This window comes from Scyliorhinus canicula, chromosome 7, assembly GCF_902713615.1.
Source record: "Scyliorhinus canicula chromosome 7, sScyCan1.1, whole genome shotgun sequence".
Classification (NCBI taxonomy): Eukaryota; Metazoa; Chordata; class Chondrichthyes; order Carcharhiniformes; family Scyliorhinidae; genus Scyliorhinus; species Scyliorhinus canicula.
This window is the reverse complement of record NC_052152.1, coordinates 160,895,826-160,918,940: the sequence shown is the minus strand read 5'-3', so window position 1 is coordinate 160,918,940 and position 23,115 is coordinate 160,895,826. Positions and strand designations below refer to the sequence as shown.

The following is a 23,115-nucleotide window of genomic DNA, read 5'->3' as shown; positions in this document are numbered from 1 at the left end:
TACATATTAACTTCCAGCCGGGGAACACGGTGGCTAGCACTGCTGCCTCACGGTGCAGAGGTCCCAGGTTCGATCCCGGCCCTGGGTCACTGTCCGTGTGGAGTTTGTACATTCTCCCCGTGTTTGCGTGGGTTTCACCCCCACAACCCAAAGATGTGCAGGGTAGGTGAATTGGCCATGCTAAATGGCTTCTGAATTGGAAAAAATGAATTGGATACTCTAAATTTAAAAGAAAACTTCCTGCTAACAAGTGGCAAACATACATTTTTTGAACAGTCTGGAGTAATTACAATCTGTGAGATTCTCAATTTTATTGGACACAAAATACATCGAGATGTGTGTTCAGGCAACAAGTTGCAAACAGCATAGCTGGAGGAAATGCCCTCTTCAAATTGAATTGGGATTAGAGCACTAATTGGGGTAATGCTACTCTGATAATATTGTCACCCAATTCACAGCCTAACAATTAGGCAGGGCCATGCTGAAAAGCACCATCTTCCAAGTCCTCAAGTGGGTAACAAGAGTATGGGGAAAAGGGGGAGAAATCACACATTAACAAAAGAAAGGTCAGCAACCACAGAAATCAAAACTGAAGTATCCTGACAAAAAGAGTTAATAATACTTTTCCAGTTAGTAAAATATAAATATATTTTTTCGGAATTGTCCCCCCCCCCCTTGTGTCATACTATGATTTTGTATAATCTGGTAGAAACATTTAAGATAAGGTCGATATTGAGTACCAAGCTAAGTGATCACAATTATTACCTATATATTGTGGAGAGAAACTGATGGATTCCACTCCGGACTTTTAGAAATTGAGGAATGCATTGGTAATAAATGCCTTGGAGTGGAAAATGTAACATGGTACAGTGAAAGAGAGAATAAAAGGGGCTGGATTCTCCACCCCCTGAAATAGTGTTAGGCGACGGGGCGAAGAATCCGTTTTCGCACATGAAATCAGGAATGCCGCCAGTCTCGCTATTCGCCCCCCACCCCCACCAAAATCGGCGTACTCGGGGGAGTACACTGCGCCGAGTATCCACCGCCTCAGGCCATTGCCCGAGGCCGGCCCCGCTATTCTCCGTTCTCAACTGGCCGAATTCCCGACGGCATGGACCTCTCATGGTCCTGCCGTTCGGGAACCTCGCGTGGTGGCTGTGGACTCAGTCCGAGACCACCGCAGTTGGGGGGAGGGCTGATAGGAGGGCAGGAGGGGACCTTATTCGGGGGGGGGGGGGGGGGGGCTATGTGTGAGGGCGGTCTGGGGTGGGGGGTGGCCACCATAGGACCTATTGGCTGGCTGCTGGAACGGAGAATCCCACTGCTGGTGGGGACGCGCCGGAAAACTGGGCTGGCAGGTCAGGGATTCCCACTCATGATCTTTTGAAAAAGACTAGCCTCTTTAAATTGGAAGCCCTTTGAACAAATCCCTCTGCTTTTGTTCAACTGGTTACCTATTCAAATCAAGCAGCAGAATGATCCGATGACCCACCAGAGCTTGACCAAGTTGCCCCTTGGTGGTATCCAACAATACTGAATGAACACAATAAACAGGAGCAAGGGACTTGCTCTGGTTTGAAAATGTCACAAACTAACAATCCAAAAGGTCGCGAATGCCCAAGTGAAAATCATGGGATTGGATTTTGTTTATTGTCACGTGAACCGAGATGCAGTGAAAAGTATTTTTTGCAAGCAGCTCAACAGATCATTACGTACATGAAAAGAAAAGAAAATACATAATAAGGTACAACACAAAGTACACTATGCAACTACATAATGGAATCTAATTTTCTAGGGAGGTAAAATACTCCTTCAAACAATTCCACGATGCCATTCAGGACAATAAAAGGAGAAATATATTTTTCTGACTTATGGAGGTGTTGGGCTCATTCCTGTAAAAAAAGACCCAACTCGGAATGGAATAAGGCCGAACTAAACAAAATAAGTACATGGGCACCCTACAACCCAGCAATTACCCGGTCCATAAAATAGTGAGCTGCAATATATTTCTGCTAGAATGATCATTTATACAATTGTTATTTTCCCTAGTGTGGAGTCACTGGCCCAAACTGTTAGATTGCAAGCATCAACCTCCTCATGGAAAGAACACTTTTTCCCATTCCTCCTACTTGTTACATTAAATTTCCATTCAACTAACGCTCCGTTTTGCATGCTTACATGGTGCAAGAGTCATTGTTCTATTTTAACCAATGTGACGCTTCTGCAAAGACAGAAACCACCAACATGATTCTGAAGGAGAGAGAGAGATATCGAATATGACCAGAATCAGAAGAAATTTGGTGCACTAATATTAACTTAATTTGTGCTTCAGCATGCTTTGTAATAACCCCCTGAACTGGTGACCATAAAAGCATGCAACTCCTTCATAGTGGAACCAAAGCACAGTTCCATCTCAGAGACTTTTAGCCTGAAGTGCTAAAAAAAGGATCATAGTTCCTTTCTTGACAGATCATGTAAACTTCCTCCTCTTGGGCCTGATGAAGAATATATTCACCAATTGTGCAATATTAGATGCATGCACACATCACAAGGGTAGAACATAGAACATAGGAGGCCAGTCGGCCCATTGAGTCTGCACCGACCCACTTAAGCCCTCACTTCTACCCTATCCCCGTAACCCAATAACCCCTCCTAACCTTTTAGTCACGAACGGCAATTTATCATGGCCAATCCACCTAACCTGCACGTCTTTGGACTGTAGGAGGAACCCGGAGCACCCGGAGGAAACCCACGCAGCCACGGGGAGAAATTGCAGACTCCGCACAGACAATGACCCAGCGGGACCCTGTGAAGCCAGTGCTATTCACTTGTGCTACCTTGCTGCCCAACGACACCTTCCAAGGTTTTACCTCCTAGATTTGAATAATGCTTCCAAGGAGTACAGGTACAGTAAATGGAAAAAGACAATTAAGATACGATTTCTGCTCCGCAAGAAAATCACGAGACTAAATCCACTGATGTTGTGATAGCCATTACTTTGTCATCAAGCATGCCGACAAAGAGTGGGACTGCTGTTGTCTGGCAAACTGACCTCTACCTCACACCAACTCAGACGTTCCTCCTACCTCTCCCTAGCTCATGACTCCACCACCGAGCATCAAGCCATATTTTCCAGGACTGTCGCTGACTCCTCTGGAGATATTCCCTCCACAGCTTCCAACTGGTCTCCCAACCAACAGCTCACTTCTACCTCCTCCCCAAAATCCACAAACAAGACTGTCCCAGTAGGCCCATCATGTCAGCCTGCACCTGCCCACTGAACCCATTTCTCCCCATCTTGACACCATGCTCTGTCCTCTTGTTCAGTCCCTTCCTACCTACATCTGAGATTCCTCTGCTGCCCCGCATCATATCAACAACTTTCAGCTCACCGGCCCTAACTGCCCCGTTTACCATGGATGACCAATTTATACCTCCATTCCCCACTAGGATGGTCTGAGGTCTCTCCACTTCATCTCGAACAGAGGCCTGAACAATCGACATCCACCACCACTCTCCTCCATCTGGTGTTCTCGGTGAACAATTTCTCCTGTAACATTTCACATTTGCCCCAAACCAAAGGCACGGCCCTGGGTATCCATATGCATCCCAATTTTTCCTGTCGCTTTATGGAGTATGTGGAATATTCCTTGTTCCATTCCCACTCCAGCCCCCTCCAACAACTCTATTGGCACATCAATGACTATTTCGGTGCCACTTAATGTTCCCCTCCGTAATTGGGAAAAATTAATAACTTTTTGCTTCCAATTTCCACCCCTTTATCACCTTCACATGGTCCATCTCTGACACTTCCCTTCCTTGACCTCTCTATCTCCATTTCTGGGGATGGACTGTCCACTAATACCCATTACAAGACCACCGATTCCCACAGCTACCTTGGCTACAACCGTTCACACCCTACATCTGGTGAGGACTCCATTCCATTCCTTTGCCTCCGTCACATTTGTTTCAATGATGGCACTTTCCAAATCAGTGCTGCTGAAATGTCTTCCTTAATCATGGTCTCCTATCCATTGTGGTTGACAGGGCTCACAACCGTGTCCAATCCATGTCCCAAATATCTGCTCTCACCCCTTCCCCTCCCCCTCCCTCCCAGAACCAGGGTAGGGTTCCCCTTGTCTTCACTTTTCACCCTACCAGCCTCCACATTCAAAGGATCATCCTCTGCCTGTTCCGCCAATTCCAGCATACCACCACCAAAAATCTTCCTCTTACTCCCCATCATTATTCCACAGAGACCATTCCCTCCGGAATACCTTGGTCCACTCCTCCATCAATCCCAACAGCTCACCCTCTTCCCATTGCATCTTCCCATGTAATTGTAGAAGGTGTAGCACCTGCCCCTTTTTAATAATCTTTATTAGTGCCACAAGTAGACTTACATTAACACTGCAATGAAGTTACTGTGAAAATCCCCTAGTCGCCACACTCCGGCGCCTGTTCAGGTAAACGGAGGGAGAATTCAGAATGTCCAAATTACCTGGGACTTGTGGGAGGAAACCGGAGCACCCGTAGAAAGCCCACGCAGACGTGGGGAGAACATGCAGACCCCACACAGACAATGACCCAAGCCGGGAATCGAATCCAGGACCCTGGTGCTGTGAAGCACCAGTGCTAACCACTGTGCTACCTTTACCTCATCCTTACCATCCAAGGGCCAAAACACTTTTCAGATGAGGCAGCGCTTCACATACACCTCCTTCAATCTGGTCTATTGTGTTCGCTCTTCCAATGCAGTCTACCATACATTAGAGAGACTAAATGCAGACTGGATGACCGCTTTGCAGAACACCTTCAGTCCATCTGCCCCCCAACGCTTGCGATTTCAACTCTCCACCCTGCTCTCATGTCTGTTCTTGGCTTGCTGCAATGTTCCAGTGAAGCCCAACACAAACTGGAGAAACAGCACCTAATCTTCCAATTAGGCACGCTACAGCCTTCAGGATTTAACACCCAGTTCAATAACTTCAGATTGTGAACTCTCTCCTCCACCTTCACCCCATTTTTATTTCCATTAATTTATTTTTATTTCTTCCATCAATCTGTTTTTTCCCTCAACATTATCTCCCCTCCCCCCCCCCCCCCATCCCAGACCATCTGTTGTCAGACCTTGGTTGTCTTTTGACACTCTGCTTACCCCTGTTCTGCCATTAACACATTCTGATCTCTTAATGAACCACGATCAACACCTTTCTTGGTCATTACCACCAGCAGCATTTCCATTTGCTTCGTCTTTTTGTCCATGACATCCTTGTCAGTCTCCACCTGAGGCTGGCCCTCTTTTCCAGTCCCACTGCACCATGACCCTCCCATCCCCCACAACAGGATAAATCTCATCCTATTTCCAGTTCTCTGCAGCTTTGACAAAGAGTCATCCAGACTCTAAAAGTTGACTGTTCTCTCTCCACAGATGCGGTCAGACTTGCTGGGATTGTCCACCATTTTCTGTCCTTGTTTCAGGTTCCAGCATCCACAGTCATTTGCTTTTAATGAAATCCACTGTTGACTATCTCAACTGCACCTTTGTTTTAGGATTCAGAAGCAGTATATCCATACATCTGTGGTGTTTACTCAAGGGATTAACAAGCGCTCCATTGTGATCATTTGCTTAATGAACGTAATGCACAACATAACCAATTCCCTTTGGAAAAGATGGTGGATATCAGAACATCAGTTAACAAACTAATGCAAATATAATTGCAATTAGCAATATGTGCCACAATAGCTCAGCAAATACACACAAAATATTCACGGCTGGAAGTTCCCTTCATAGACTTCAATGACTTATTATTTAAAAATTATTGGTCAAATTTGTTTCTGAGCAACAAAAAGGAGGAGGAGGTGGTGGTATTTTATGCAGATTAACTTGAAGAAGTGAGACTTAGTGTGCTGAAAGTTGGGTAATTTAAAGATAGGCGCTCTTTTTGCTTTCAAGCTTTCGCAAGTGTTGAGGAAGTGGTCTTACTCTGCTACAGAAGCTAGTTATTTGTTGAGTAACGTGACTGAGGTTTATTCTATTCCAAAGGTTCAAAATAGTCTGGCAACTGGCGGCAAGGTTGATAAAAAAGCAAAAGTAAAATATATAATTGAATAAAATAATTCAATGGTTAATTATAACAAATTAAGGATGGCAAGACATGTGATGAGACAGCTGCAGCAAGTAGGGGCACCTGGCTGCCAATTTGATCCAGGGCAAATATGTCTGCGGTAAACAGCTGAAACTTGAGCAGCTTCCGCTCAGAGTTCATGAGCCAGAGGCTGAACAATAGACACTGCGATACATCAGGGAGAGGAAAGTTACCTGTATTTGTTGCACCAGGAGGCAGTTACACCATTTAGGACAGGCTCTTCTGATTTAGCCAGTGGTCAGGGAGAGGTATGCAAGACTGAAAGGTGAGGCAAATATTAATGGGAGAATAGGAGTACTGGAACCTTAGCCTTTACAGGTGTCCAACAGGTTTGAGGCTCGTTTGGATGAAAGTAGGGCAGCACGGTAGCATGGTGGTTAGCATAAATGCTTCACAGCTCCAGGGTCCCAGGTTCGGTTCCCGGCTGGGTCACTGTCTGTGTGGAGTCTGCACGTCCTCCCAGTGTGTGCGTGGGTTTGCTCCGGGTGCTCCGGTTTCCTCCCACAGTCCAAAGATGTGCGGGTTAGGTGGATTGGCCATGCTAAATTACCCGTAGTGTCCTAAAAAGTAAGGTTAAGGGGGGGTTGTTTGGGTTACGGGTATAGGGTGGATACGTGGGTTTGAGTAGGGTGATCAATGCTCGGCACAACATCGAGGGCCGAAGGGCCTGTTCTGTGCTGTACTGTTCTAGGGGCTGCAGGGTGGATGAGGCAACTGACTATGATACAGGAGGCTATTCAAGTGAGGGGAGCAATAAGGAGTGGTAGTCATGACAGTACAGTCACTAGGTGATAGTAGAGTCAGAGGGGTTGACACCATTCCCTGCAAAGATTACAAGTCCAAACGGCTGTTGTCAGCCCAGTGCCAAGGTTCAGGGCTTCAGATCGGGATTGGAAGGGAACTTTGTGAAGGGGAGGATTCAGTTGTTGTGGTCCACGAAGGTACAAACCACATTGAATAACCTTCTTTGTGTTGCCTATGTAAATCAGTATGAGAACCTCGGTATCAAATTAAGAAGCAAAGCCTCAAAAAGGTCAGAATCTCTGAACCTGAGCTTATTACCTGAGCCACATGCAAACCGGCATAGGAAAAATTAGATTACAGAGCTGAATACGTCGCTCAAAGACTGGAGCGGGAGGAAAGCGGGTTCCAGTTCGTGGGGCACTGACACCAGTACTCGGGAAAGTGGGATCAGTACTGTTGGGACGGTCCACACCTGGGCCATGCTGGGGCTGCTGTTCTTGTGAAAAAGACAGGGGAATGGCACGGAGTCCTGACGCTTGTTTGGAGAGCTGGTGCAGACACGATGGGCCAAATGGCCTCCTTCTGTGGCACAACAATTTTGTGATTCTGTGAATTGAATTTCGAAAGACTGTTTTGAGATTTCTGCTAATTAATTAGATGCTAGAACTGACAGTTCAGATGTTCCAACTTAATGCGAACCGAACACTTTACAATTGGCAAAGCTGAACCTAGACAGAATTCCCATCCGTTGATATACTAATAATTCAAATGGCTTAGTGAAATTAAGATTTTCATAATGGAATGCAGTGTATTGGGCCACAAGAAATCCCTTCGCTAAATGAAGCAAAACCATCTGATCATAGGATACAGTCAGTTCACGAATCTCAATGTGATACCATGGAATTAAATGGGAAACTGATCCATTCTAGTTGAGAACATGGAAGGATTCCTAGTTCATCTTAATGATGATGTGGAGATGCCGGCGTTGGACTGGGGTGAGCACAGTAAGAAGTCTTACAACACCTGGTTAAAGTCCAACAGATTTGTTTCAAACACTAGCTTTCGGAGCACTGCTCCTTCCTCAGGTGAACAGAACGGACTACTGCAAAGAAGTATACCGACAACTCAACAACCAGGAACACTACAGACAGTTACCCGCAGATCCGACCAAGTAACACATCCGCCAACAACAGACTGATCAAGACCTTGGATCCTGACCTTCAGAGCACCCTAAGTGCTCTCATCCCACATACTCGCCGCATTGATGATCTCTACTGCCTCCTGAAAATACACAAGGCCAACACACCAGGCCGTCCTATTGTTTCAGGCAATGGGACCCTGTGTGACAACCTCTCTGGCTACATAGAGGGCATCTTGAAACCCATTGTACAAAGTACGCCCAGCTTCTGTCGCGACACAACGTACTTCCTACAGAAACTCAGCACCCATGGACCAGTTGAACCAGGAACATTCCAGAGGAAACCCATGCTGACACGGGGAGAATGTGCAAACTCCACACAGTCAGTCACCCAAGGCCGGAATTGAACCTGGGTCCCTGGCACTGTGAAGCAGCAGTGCTAATCACTTGCCACCATACTGGTGGAAAGGGTCATTAAATTTATACTTTTAAAAATCAAAGTGCCAAATTCTTTTTTTCCCCCAATTAAGGGCTAATTTAGCGTTGCCAACCCACCTACTCTGCACATCTTTGGGTTATGGGAGTGAGACTCATGCACACCCGGGGAGAATGTGCGAACTCCACATGGACGGTGACCCAGGATCAAACCTGGGTCCTTGGCGCCGTCAGGCAGCAGTGCTAACCACTTCACCATGTCGCCCTAAGGGAGGTCATTGATGAAGCAGCTGAAGACATTTGGGCCTAAGACACTACCCTGCACTGAAGTCCTGGAGCCGAGATGATTGACCTCCAACCACCCACAAGCATCTTCCTTTGTGCCAGGATTGACTCTAACTAGCAGAGAGTTTTCCCATTGACTCCAGTTTAACATGGACAACTTGATGTCATACTCGATCAAATTCTGCCTTAATGTGAAGGGCAGTCACTTTCAAATCACATCATTTAGCTCTTCTTGTCCATGTTTGAACCAAGGCTATAATGAGGTCAGAAGCTGAGTGATGCTGGAGGAACTCAAACTGAGCATATGTGAGAAGGTTATCATTGACTAAGTGCCGCTTGATAGCACTGCCACTTTGCTGTTGATGGAGAGTAAACTGATAGCTGGGTTGGATTTGTCCTGTTTCTTGTGAACAGGGCACCTGGGGAATTTTCCACATTGCCTGGTAGATGCCAGCGTTGTCGCTGTAGTAGAACAGCTTGGCCAGCGGTACGGCAAGCTCTGGAGCACAAGTCGGAATATTGTCAGGGCCCATATCCTGTGCAGTATCCATTGCCTTCAGCCATTTCTTGATATCACCTGGCGTGAATCGCATTGGCTGAAGACTGACATCTGCGATTCTGGGAACCTCTGCAGGAGACGGAGCTGGATCATCCACTGAATGCTTCTGGCTGAAGATTGTTGCGAATGCCTCAGCCTTGTCGTTCGCACATATGTGCTGGGCTCCTCCATCATTGAGGATGGGGATATTTGTGGAGCCTCCACCTCCAGTGAGTTATTTAATTGTCCACCCCCATTCCCTGCTGGATGTGGCAGGACTGCAGAGCTTAGATCTGATGTGTTAGTTGTGGAATCGCTTAACTCTGTCTATTACTTGCTGCATATGCTATTTGGCACATTAGCCCTGTGCTGTAGCTTTCGACGCCTCATTTTTCAGTATGCATGGTGTTGCTCTTGGCATGCTCTCCTGCACTCTTCATTGAATCAGGGTTGATTCCCTGGCTTGGTGGCAATGATACCATGAGGCATATGCCGGGTCATGGGATTGCAGATTTTGGTCGAGTACAATTCTGCTGCTAATGGCCCAAACCACCTCATGGATGCCAAGTCTTCAGTTGCTAGATCTGTTCGAAGTCTATCCATCCCATTTAACATAGTGGTAGTGCCATACAACACGATGGGAGGGTATCCTCAATGTAGATATGAGACTTTGTCTGCACAAGGACTGTGCATTGGTCACTTCCACCGATACCGTCATGGACTGGTGCATCTGCAGCAGGCAGGTTTGTGAGGATGAGGTCAAGTATGCTTTTCTCTTGTCAGTTCGCTCATCACCTGCTGCAGTCCCAGTCTAGCTGCTTTTTCCTTTAGGATCTGGCCAGCTCGATCTGTGGTTTTACTCTTGCTGATGGACATTGAAGTCCCCCATGAGAGCATATTCTGCACCCTTGTCACCCTCAGTGCTTCCTCCAAGTGGTGTTCAACTTGGAGGAGTACTGATTCATCAGCTGATGGTGGCCAGTATGTGGTAATCAGCAGGAGGTTTCCTTGCCCATGTTTAACCTGAAACCAGGAGACGTCATGTGGTCGAAGAGTTGATATTTAGGATTCCCAGGGCAACTCCCTCCTGACTATGTACCACTGTGCCACCACCTCTGCTGTGCCTATTCTGCTTTGAGAAAGGACATACCCAGGAATGAGAATAGTGGAGTCTGAATCACAGTCTGTAATGTAGGATTCTGTGCTCAGTTTGGATTCTGAGAGGATGACTATGTCAAGCAGTTGTTGGACTAGTTTGTGAGACAGCTCTCATGACTTTGGCACAAGCCCCCAGATGTTAATGAGGAGGACTTTGCAGGGTTGACAGGGCTGGGTTTGCCATTGTTGTTTCTGGTGCCTGGGTCAATGTCGGGTGGTCAGTCCGTTTCTTTTCATTTGTTTTGTGTTTTTGCAGTGGTGAGTCAAACCGAGTGACTTGCTAGGCCATTTCAGAGGCATACAAGAGTCAACCACATTGCTGTAGGTCTGGAGTCACATGTAGGCCAGACCAGGTGAGGATGGAAGATTTCCTTCCCCAAAAGGACATTACCTGCGCATCTTTTAGCATTAACATATATGGGTAAATTAATTTGCTCTAGTGTTCTGGGGTCCGCAACAACAACTTTCACACCCAAACAAATGGTTTGTGGTGGCGATTTGAGGGCTGGAACAGGCATGCCATCAATGGAAAGATCAAATTTGGATTGCCTACTAGGTGATTCCAATTGTCTCCCCACTCCCAGCAGTGGGCTTAGGTCATATCCATAACAAGCTATTCCTGGAACAGGTCGCTCATCTGTCGGAGACTTATAGCTTGAGGGGCATCAGTCCATATCAAGAATGACTGACCAGAAATCTCTCCCACTCTTACCGCCAGCCTTTACAAGTCAGAAGGATTTTGCAGGCTGAACATTAAACCTGTTTGGCTGTATTGTAAATGTACCCTGCTTGCCCATCAAGTCCTGTGGTGGGATTCGAATCGGGAGCTTCTGGCTCAAAGGCAGGGATGCCACCCACTGCACTATAAGACCTCTTCTACTATGTGATGGCTTGGCTAAACTCTTCATTGGGGTTTCCAGAGTTACAAAACCTTGAATTTAAACACTTGGAAAGAGGAAGTGCAAAACTAAACGGAAACAATCCATAAGAGTGGCTGCTTTCCATTGTGAAAGCAAACACTAGTGCTGCATGCTATACCGAACCAGACAGTAAACTGCAAGAAACACAAGCCTGGATAATCACTTGTAATTTGGCGACACAATACATCTGTATACTGTTCAATGTCAGACTTTATACAGTGCTAATTTGCATTTAAGCCAGGTGGTCAAATTCTGCAAACATATTGCATTTTATGACAAAGACCAGGCACCTGCAATTCTAATACATCCTCCCTCTTATCTTTTTGGTTGAAAACTGAGCACTAAATAACAATTTTTCCATGAATACATGGAAATGTTAAATGCAGCTTAATACTTGATTCTTTAAACAATAGATTAAGCACAACATATTGCTTTCCAGATTATAGCCACGGTTTTGCACCCCTGTCCACCACAAGCGTAAATGGCGACATGGTCGTAAAGTATCGTGAGATGCAATAAACATAAATCTCACTGGTGAGATCTTGAGATCCTAGTATCCCACCAGTGACTTAACAGGGTTCTCGCCCAGAAAGATCGAGAGCCTCTTCCCCACCATATTGTCTCCCCCCCACCACCCATATTGGGAACTCCCCCTTCGCTGACATGACATCAGCGAGCTTTACAACAGGGGGAACCATGAAAAGGGAGCCGACCTGGTGTGCACTCCCAAGTGGTGGGGGGGGGGACACCCTGCTCTCAGGATTTCCAGTTGCCGGCATTTTCCCTTCCCACCCCACTAGCTTGTTGGCGTAGTCCACGCCTGCAGATTGTATTTGCTCCAACTGCTCAATTAACAAGGAAAGCAAGCTCTGTAACCTGCGAGCTGGACGCTTGGCTTGTCCCTTGGGCCAGCACTTGGTGCACAAATGATAAAATTCTGTCCTGCAACTTCATTTGTATTAAAGCAGTAGTTCATTAGAGTTACAGATGGTGACCCGAAAAAACACTTTCCAGATTCAAATTTTCCAATATTTTAAAATTTTATAATGACTCCACCAGCCTACAGACTGCATGTTAGGCAGTTAGCCTTTTCCCAGAGAATAGTGAACACTAATTCTTGAAGAGGTAGTTGCACCAGTTCTTGACCGAGGCAGAGATCACATGATTTGGAGGCCAAGTGCCATGTGATCTCCTAAACTGGCTTTGATCACTTCAGGGATTTGGAAAAAAAAAAGTTTCCAGGGAATTTTCCCCCTTGTTATTCTATTTATCTCCATCTCTCAAGAAATTGCATGGGAGACAAAAAACAACATACTCGGGGGAACTAACGAGCTATGAAGTGTTGCATATTATATTAGTGCCTTATGGTTCACCATGTATTTCAAGCTGCAGCACATGTCCCCTGTACCTTTAGCAGACTGCATAAATGTGTTCAACTCTTCGACAGAGCAAGAAAAATGTCCTTGTGTTTATTTACACCTCACTACTTTCTCCAAAATCGCCACAAAAAAAACAACTTTACCCAAAAACAGTTACTTGACCAGAAAAAAAACACGCTAGCCATTTGTAATAGCAATATTTCATAGCAGGTCGCTGACAAATAGACAGTGTAAGATGCCACAGCTCTTCAAATAGTGCCAGGAGATCGTTTATGTCAGCATGAAAAGACAGAGCTTAGGTTTAACGTATCACCCAAAAAATGGCACCGTCAACAATGCAGAACTCAGCAAGTATCACACCAAAGTGTGATGAGTAGATTCCTAGATTAGGTGCTCACGTCAGTGATTAGAATTTAAACTACGACATTCCTAGTAAATATCAAGGCAAAAGTGCCATCAACACATAAATACACTTTAAATATGCAAAATATTATTAGATTATAAAATCATTTGAATTTTAATATGAATACAATTAGTTGCCAAGGAATTTTGTCATTGCTGAAATAATGATATATTCTTGCACTCATTAGAACATTCGCAAGAATATCCAATGTGTTGGCAACACCTCCACCAGTCAGAGTCCACTTGCCAACCAAGTGGCACTCTCTTATCGAAGCACGAATTGACGTTCCTTGTATATTTGGTATTCTTGCAAATGTCCTGATGAGTGCAAGATGAAAAGGTTCAACATGTCTCTCTTTTTCAGCAATACCAAGTTCTGTACTACCAAAAGACTATTTGTAAAGGAATTCTCATTTCCCGGTGTCCAATATCTATAGATGTTAAACAAGGGCCAGTTATTCTGCAAATGTGGAATATGTTTTTCCATTTTAATTTGTTACCATGGCTACTGCATAAATACCTGTACCATTAAGGCTGCCGTTCATCTTGGCATATGTGCCGCGTACCACCTGCTCATACATTTGGGATCCCATTGTTTTCACACTCTCTCTGATCATGATGCCTTGGGCTTGCATCATAAATAGATACGTGTTTACTGGAAAAAGAAAAAAAGTGCACAATTAAATACCGTTCAGCAAAATTGCATAACTGGGAATTACAGTTCAATTAAGGTAAACAGCAACAGCTGAATTTAGAAATAAATCAAGCACCTCATTAAAATCAAAAAAGTTACAAACTCCAGCCTAATAATACTGATTCAAAAATAGACACAGACTAACGGGGTGCATATGCTGGAGTTTCAGACTTTGCACGTTAATTATTCCTGGTCAAATTAAATGGAGCATTATGTGCTCACAGCAGCCATGGATGAGCAAACACCCAGAAACAGGCAAGCAAAGTCAAAGGGTGTGTAAAAAAAGGACCAATCCTTAAAGAGCCAAGAGAACAATAATGGAAAAAAATTAGCATTGAATGGGTTCAAAATGACGTGCGTCAAGAAACTGTCTTTGCAGTCACCAAAACAGGCATTTATCCTTTTGAGATGTCCCTGCAGATGTCTCATCTCCCTGCTGGCCTCGTGCACTTTCCTCCTCTGAAAGCAATCAAGGAACTTGAATAACACGATTCAAGACACCCTTCTAACAGTAATCCATAATTCTGCTCGGAGTATCATGGTAACTGGAGCGTCACTTCAGGATGCCATTTGTCTTATCTACAATAAATCCGATGCCACCATGAGCCTTATTTATATCCATGCGGTAGAGGGAGGGTGGTTCCATTCTCAGGGAAGGTACCCACGCACCAGTCTAACTGCCTTAAAATGAATGAATCTTGGGCAGCAAGTGTCACTGTCTGTGTGGAGTCTGCACGTCCTCCCAGTGTGTGCGTAGGTTTCCTCCGGGTGCTCCGGTTTCCTCCCACAGTCCAAAGATGTGCGGGTTAGGTGGATTGGCCATGCTAAATTGCCCGTAGTGTCCTAAAAAGTAAGGTTAAGGGGGGGGGGGTTGTTGGGTTACGGGTATAGGGTGGATACGTGGGTTTGAGTAGGGTGATCATTGCTCGGCACAACATCGAGGGCCGAAGGCCCTGTTCTGTGCTGTACTGTTCTATGTTCTATGTTCTATAATTGTGTTTGGGATCACTAACCAGCTCAGCAGTTAAACTGTTCCTGGTTAAGTGGATTTATATCATTTTGGAAAAGGGGAACATGTGGCTTCAACTGATTACATTTCGAACCTGGAAAATACAACCAATCTACAAAAGGAAACTACTCCCTCAGTTAATGAGTAATGAGAAAAATACCCAACTTGCATATTAAACAAAATGAACAAAAAGCAATTTGAAAGGCAAACCTTTACTTTACTGTTATGCCTCAGCTAGAGTATTGTGTCTGATTCTAGGCGCAAAAATGTAGGAAGGAAGGATAAACTTTAGGAAGGGTGCAGAGCAGCTTTATCAGAACGTCACCAAGAATGGTGGATTCAGTTATGTGGAGAGAAACTGGAATTTTAGTCCTTAAAAAGATTTGATAGGTGCTGAAAAATGAAGGGCTTTGGTAGATGTTACTAATAGCAGGAGGATTGGCGACCAGAGGAGAGGGGAAGAATAATTGGCAAAATATCCAGGAGAGAAACAGAATTTTCTCCTCTTTCTCCCCCCCCCCCCCCCCCAATATAAATAGAGCAAGTTATGATCTGGAATAAACTGCCAGAAATGGAGGAAGTAGATTCAATAGTCAATTTCAAAAGCAATTGGATAGAATGCAATTGCAATCAACAGCGCTGTGGGGAAAAGAACAAAATCGGACTAATTTGGTAGCTCTTCAGTGAGACAGCGCAGACACAGAAGACTGAAAGAACGCAATGATCTTCAGAGGAAACCTGAAATGACCCTGTGACAAAGTAGTGCGAATGGTGGCAATTCTCAAAGATACTGATAATACAGTGCCTCAAGTCAAGATGATCAATTCTCGGTCAACCTCCCAGACATGTAAAGATTGCTGTGGCGAGAACTTAAACTTCCTCACTCTGCAATGGTAGTGCAACTGATTACAACATGGTTTTTTCTGGGAATTCACAGCATGCAACAGATGTGATGCCATCAATCTGTCCAAGAAACCAACTGCATTAAAGGATTTTCACACTGTAAGCAATTTTATTTTCATGCGTCCCTTTCTTAGCTGACTTTTTTTTTTCATTGAGCAAGTCAAAGATTGGGACATACAAACAGGTTGAAGGTGTAGAAGCTGAAACGTTTAAAAACCACTTAGTTTAAAATCTAATTAATCATAATGATGACATTTAACAACAACACGCCACAAATATATAATCAGGGTCAGTTGGTTGTGCAGCAATGGTTTGATTTGCTCTATATTATATCAAGAAATAGTTGAAGGCCCAGACAACATCCCAGCTGCAGCAAGACATGCTCCAGAATAGCCCTGCCCTTAGCCACGCTATACTGTTTCAGCTCACTTAGACATAGAATTTACAGTGCAGAAGGAGGCCATTCGGCCTATCGCATCTGCACCGACCCTTGGAAAGAGCACCCCACACCTCCATCTCAGTAACCCCACCTAACCTTTTTGTTTGGGCATGAAGGCCAACTTAGCTTGGCCAATCCACCTAACCTGCACATCTTTGGACTGTGGGAGGAAACCGGATCACCCAGGAGGAAACCCACGCAGACACAGGGAGAAAGTGCAGACTCCGCACAGACAGTGACCCAAGCCGGAATCGAACCTGGGACCCTGGAGCTGTGAAGCAACTGTGCTAACCACTGTGCTACCTTGCAGCCCAACTGTGGGAGAAGTAGTTTCTCCTCAACTCGGATTTAAATTTACTAACTATCCTAAGACATATGACTTCTTGTCTTAGCACAAGAGGAAGCATCTGCTCCACATCTACTTTATCCATACCTTTTAGCATCTTATATACCTCGATTTGATCTCCATTCATTCTTCTAAACTCTAGAGAGTGTAGGCCTAAACTGTTCAATCTCTTATACAACAAACCCCTCATCTCTGGAATCAATCTTGATCTACCAAACTCTAGAAAACAGCCCAGGTATATCCCATCCACAAATCCAAGCTAATTGCCACCCCATCAGCTCACACTCAATAACAGCAAAGTGATGGAAGAGATCATCAACAGTGCTATCAAATAGAACTTGCTCAGCAACAATCTGCTCACAGACACCACGACCACCTGTTTGAGGCTTTCTTGCCACCTTGGTCCAAACATAGGCAAAACAAAGAAGGTGGCCTGAAACTAGGGAGTGGGACAGAAAGAGACGCTAAGAAGACAGTCTAATTAAGGGGCAAGAACAGGAGTTATTTCAATTTCCTGTTAAGTGAAGTTAAAAACAAGGAGCAGAATAAAAGACACATCTTTTATAGAGACACGTCTGCAGGGAGCTGATTTAACATAAAGTGGGCTTGAAATAAGCTAGAAGATCAGAGGAGGCAGCTGAAGGTTGGAGACTCCTTATCATGGGTTGGAACAGTGGAGTTCTGTTTGGCACATATTGAGGCTGTGTATGGAAAGTGAAGTTTGAATGCACGTAGAGCCTCAGGGAATGGAACATCGGAAATAGAGATTGAAACCCTGGAGTTGAATCCATGTTGGAAAACGTCTGATTTAAAACATCATTTGGGAAGGATTACAAGAAAGTTTCATTGAGCGTGGAAGTTGGAAAGCCTTATGAGAAAGACAGAGTTTCAGTGAGACCTTTTGGCTCATGTCTTGAGGGTTGATTAAAATCTCTGTTTTGGTGGCAACTGTGATCTGGTTTTGGAAGTGTGTTGCATCCAACCACTGGTCACCACTCAAGTTTACATGTATCGCATACTTACTGTGAACGAGGGTACAAGATAGATATTGTAACTTATGTTAGCTGGACAAATTTCTTTGCATCTTTAAAAGTACAGTTGGTGTAATTTCACTCGTTTATTGGAATTGTTTGTATTGAAGCACTTCCAACCTTTTTGTAGCATTTCCAACCTTTTTGTAAAGTGACCTAGTTCCATTTGTTCTGCCGAATGTATATTTTATTCTTTTGTTAAAGCTACAGTAACAGATTCCTGTGAATATGTTCAGTAACTGCCCTCCCTGGTTTCTAAAAAAAAAGTTCAAGTTTTGGTCTGGAATCTAATGTGTCAAGAAGTAACATCAGTTAGGATAACAATAGTGAGAATCAGGGGAAAAGCTCTCTTGGAGTCATATCTAGTACAAAGGAGGACAGTAGAGGTTGTTGGAGATCGTTAAGTCTCAACCCCAGGATATATCAATGCAGGGAGGTCCCGAGGAGTGTGCCTAGACCCAACCATCTTCAGCTGCTTCATCCAACGTTTCCTCCAAAAAAAAATCAGATGTGGGGGTGTTCAGAGGATTGCACTTCAAAACAACAGTTCCCAATTACCATCTGCACCTCTTCAGATACTGAAGCAGTCCACTTGCATGCAGCAAGATCTGGGCAACATTCAGACTTGGGATAAGTGGCAAGCAACGTTCACTGCACAAAAGTGGTAGGCAATGGTCACCTCCAACAACAGTTAATCTAACCACCTCCCGTTGACTTTCAACAGCATTATCATTGTTGAATCCCTCACCATCACCCTGGGGGGTTGCAGTTGATCAGAAACTGAACACGACCAACCATATACAGTAAATGCCATTTATGTATAGGTAGATCAGAGGCTGGGAAATTCTGTGGTGAATAACCACCTTCTGACCTCCCAAAGCCTGCCCACCGTCTACAAGTCGAGTGTGATGGAATACTTGCAATTTGTCTGGATGATGCAGCTCAAAACACTCAGAATCTTGACACCATCCAAGACAACACACCCAAGATCAAAACTGTACATCCCCTTAAACATTCACTTCCTCTACCACTGATACCAGAGGCAGCAGTGTCCATCTACAAAGATGCACCTTAGAAACTCGCCAACATCTTCCAACCCCACACACTCTGTCACTAAAAGGTTAAGACACACAGGAACACAGCACACATGCAGGTTCCCTGCCAAGCCACTTACCATCCTAGTAGACCACACATTCCTTCACCATCATTAGTTGAAGACTCCCTTCCCAACAGCACTGCGAGTGTACTTGCACAACATTACGTGGACTGTATTGGTTCAAGGGTACAGTTCATCCAGGGCAATTAGGGATGGGCAACAAATGCTAGCCTTGCCACACAACACCCACATCCCAAGATTTGTTTTTTTTAAATTTGCTCACATTACTATTAAAATTCCTGGTTACACCTGATTCAACAAGGTGCAACTTTTTTAAGGATTTCTAAAAGCAATGCCGTGGGTGGGGGTGGGGGAAGGTCGAAAGCACAGGCTCTGATGAAGCACCGAGTAACAACCGCAACGTCACAATTTCTATGCTAATCTGCAGCTGCACTACATCCTGATGTTGCAGCAAGTTTGAGAGGGACAATGACAAGAAGCACCTACCTCGCCCCTTGTAAAATCCAGACCTTTATATTATCCTAGATTCTCATAATCAATTTGCCCCCTTCTGTAAAGCAGGGCACAAGAGGTCAATTGCACCTCCTGACCAGGCTGGGAACATTGAATGCAGTAACTGGGAACCTAGCTTCCTTATCCAGCTCAACTGAGCCATTGGAGCAGTTATAGTGGAATGTGTCATAACCTAACCCCATAAAGAAGGCTTGTAAGTATTTTTAGACCTCATTATTCAAATCATGCTGAACAGGGAATATTTAATCGTAAAATAGTCAAACATCACCAAATCCTGATGCTGGCTGGGATTTTCTAATTGTACATTCGCCAGCTCCTAACTTCGGACTAATACATTTTATTGCATAGAAAATTGAGAACTGGCAGTGCAAAAATGGAGAGCCCTGGGCTGGTGTCCAGTCATTTGCAAATCACATCAATATGTTACAAAAGTATCTCGCAATGCTTTGGAAAAGTCCAAGTGATGATTATATACACACACACGTACAATTAAAATTAGTTCAGTATAATTTTAACAAGTATAATTTAATGTAGTCAATTATATTAACCATTGCAGTCTATTGCACTGAAACATAATGAATAGATATCAATGATTAAATCATGCTGTAGTAGGTAAACAATGACTATGTTTGAGACAGGAAATGCTTGAAATACGATTTATCTGGGAGGAGAGAACCAAAGTTAATATTTCAGGTTGGTGACCCTTTGTCAGTTCTGATATTTCAGGCCAGTGCCCTCTCGTCAGAATTGACAAAGGGTCATTGACCTCTAACGTTAACTCTCTCTCCTCACAGATGAGCCAGACTGCTGAGCATTTCCAGCGCCTTCTCTTTTTATTTCAGTACTATGCTTTGTATTAATGTCTGCGTTTGATTCAATACAGTTAGAATGTTTGCGAACAAAATCTTCTAAATAAGCAACCCTTTTATTAGGCACATTGGTAAGGGGCAGTAAAGAGCTTCGCTCTTACCAAGGATATCTGATATTAACATTGGATCTCAAGTCTCTAAAATGAAAAAGGTACTTCATTAGTCAGTACTAATATGACAGACCTTGAAGACCTAAAAGCATGATTTTATTTTAAACAAATACTGTGTGAGGCAAACACATCAAGTAATGCTGAACATGGCTCACATTCTACAGACTGGCCTTGTGACTTTGTTCACAAGTTACGGTTGATGCCATGAATGCTGCCAAGTTCAAATGCTGATCAGTTTCATGTGGAACCACAGGTTACAGTTCAAAGCACATTGTAGACATAGTAGACAAATTAAAACTTTTGATGCAAGCACTAATTTCAAACGTGAACTATAATGACACCAATTTGTGGAGTGGACTGGACATAGAGGGGGTGATTCTCCGATATGGAGGCCAAGAGCTCGCGCCGTCGTGAACACCATCGTGTTTCACGACGGCGCGAACAGGGCCCAGGTACGACCTGCGGGGGCCAGCACGGTGCTGGAGCGGTTCATGCCACTCCAACCTCCTTACGCGGCGCCAAATGGGTGCGCCAACATGCGCATGCGCGGGGGACTTCTTTAGTGCGCCGGCCCGGTGTTCAGGGGCCGGCCGCGTCAGAAGGCAGGCCCGCAGATTGGTGGTGCCCCGATCGCGGGCCAGACCCCATTAGAAGCCCCCCCCCCCCCCCCCCGGGTGAAGGAGCCCCCCTTCCCCCCTCCCGACCGTTCCCACAGAGTTCCCGCCGGCAGCGACCAAGGGTGAACAGCACCGGCGGGACTCTGTCATGTCCACGCAGCCGCTCGGCCCATCCGGGCCGGAGAATCGGCGTCCCTGCTGATTCCAGCGGCCCGCGGCGCGCCGGCGCAAATGTCGCCGATTCTCCGCAAGTCGGAGAATCACGCGCCGGCGTCGGGGCACGGTTGCAGCGATTCTCCGGCCCGGCGCTCGGAGAATCGCCCCCAGAGACTTAATTTGCCCCCGTAGCTTCTGATTCCCTTCCACATCCCCTCCCCACAATTAAAAATATTTTCAAATGTGAGCCAGTTCCATGAAATGTTAATTTATTGAAATATCACCTGCAGCAACATTTACAATATACTCAGCCCAGCTTGTACAGTAATAGCAAAAAGTTTTTTTTTTTAAAACCTGGTACGTTTCCATATGATTTTCCAGCAAAGACTGAAATCATGTGCTTCCTTTACTTCTATTCAAAGTAGCTTAATGAATGACCTTGTGCATGCAATTTTGAAACTCTTAACTAAGGAAAGTGATGGTCCTCTCCATTGCTCGGTCCTCTCCATTGCCCGATACATGACATGGTATTCAAATCAGTATCAAAAAAGCATGTCAAAAATTTGAGAAGTGAAGCAATTCCATGTCAAACGATAATACCATGCAGCAGGTTTTACATGGCTACATTTTTAAAATAAATTTAGAGTACCCAATTCATTTTTTCCAATTAAGGGGCAATTTAGCATGTTCAATCCACATACCTTGCACATCTTTGGGTTGTGGGGGTGAAACCCACGCAAACACGGGGAGAATGTGCAATCTCCACACGGACAATGACCCAGAGCCGTGATCTAACCTGGGACCTCAGCGCCGTTAGACTGTAGTGCTACCACTCCGCCACCGTGCTGCCTTCATGGCTAAATTTAACTCTTGTCATTCAGTCTAGTACCAACAATCCTAGATTGCCATTAGTATTTTTTGCTAGAAAATAAAAGGAAACTTGGTGTTTCAGAAAAAGCTTTCACACAGGGCTTTAATGACGGTGGGAGTGGACACCGAATACTCAGCAATCACAGTCTTGGATCATGCCCGCACTGTGTGGACTTACAGGTGAGCAAGGAGTGTGGCCAGCAGCCGCATTGGAGATTGGATGTCGGACAGTTAGCGGATGAGGTGGTGTGCGGGCGGGTGGGGAAATGCATCCAGAACTATCTGGAAGTTAATAACACGGGGGAAGTCTCGGCAGTAATGGTCTGGGAGGCGCTGGTCAGAGGGGAGCTGATTTCGATACGGGCCCACAGGGAGAAGGCAGATAGAGCAAAGGCGGATCAACATATGGGGGAAATACTTCAGGTCGACATGAGATATGCGGAGACCCCAGAGGCAGGGTTTTTAAGGGAACGACGGAGGCTACAGGCAGAGTTTGGCTCGCTAACTACAAGGAAGGCGGTGGAGCAGCTGAGGAAGGTGAGGAGGGCGAAATAGGAGTATGGAGAGATGGCCAGCAAAATGCTCACGCAGAGCTCAGAAAGAGAGAGGCAGCCAGGGAGATTGGGAAAGTGAAGGACAAAGACAGAAACTTGGTCAGAGATTCAGCAGGAGTTAACAGGGTGTTCAAGGAGTTTTATAGCAGGCTATATGAGTCGGAACCCCCAGCTGGGCCGGAAGGGATGAGGCAATTCTTAGGGGGGCTGGGGTTCCTGAAGGTGGAGGAAGGGCTGGGGGTCCCAATAGGGATTGAAAAAATAGCAGAAGCGCTGAAGGCCATGCAGTTGGGTAAGCCCCCGGGACCGGATGGGTACCCACTGGAGTTTTATAAAATGTTCTCTGGGATGCTGGGGTCGCTGCTGACAAGGACGTTTAATGAGGCAAGGGAGTGAGGGGGCTTCCCCCGATGATGTCACAGGCCACGGTCTCACTGACCTTGAAGCGCGAGAAGGACCCGGAGCTATGCGGGCCATACAGGCCGATCGCCTAAATAAATGTTGACGGCAAACTGTTGGCCAAACTCTTGTCCTCAAGGATAGAAGACTGCGTTCCAGATGTCATTGGGGAGGACCAGACAGGATTTATTAAGGGCAGGCAGTTGGCGGCCAACATTAGAAGACTGTTGAATATGATCATGATGCCCCCAGAGGGTAGGGACGTAGAGGTAGTGGTCGCAATGGACGCAGAGAAGGCATTTGACCAGGTGGAATGGACCTATCTATGGGAGGTGCTGGG

At 45.3% G+C, this 23,115-nt stretch overlaps 1 protein-coding gene across 2 annotated transcripts in view; it reads right to left on the bottom strand.

The window, feature by feature from the left end:
- Positions 1-23,115, bottom strand: part of LOC119969489 (beta-1,4-galactosyltransferase 5-like) — a 121,453-nt gene that overhangs the window by 28,365 nt on the left and 69,973 nt on the right. Inside the window, exon 2 of one of the 2 annotated variants that reach the window (XM_038803171.1) lies at positions 13,669-13,803. In XM_038803171.1, the coding sequence (XP_038659099.1) occupies positions 13,669-13,803 (135 nt within the window). The remainder of the gene's footprint in view (positions 1-13,668; positions 13,804-23,115) is intronic. The other variant, XM_038803172.1, reaches the window with a different exon arrangement.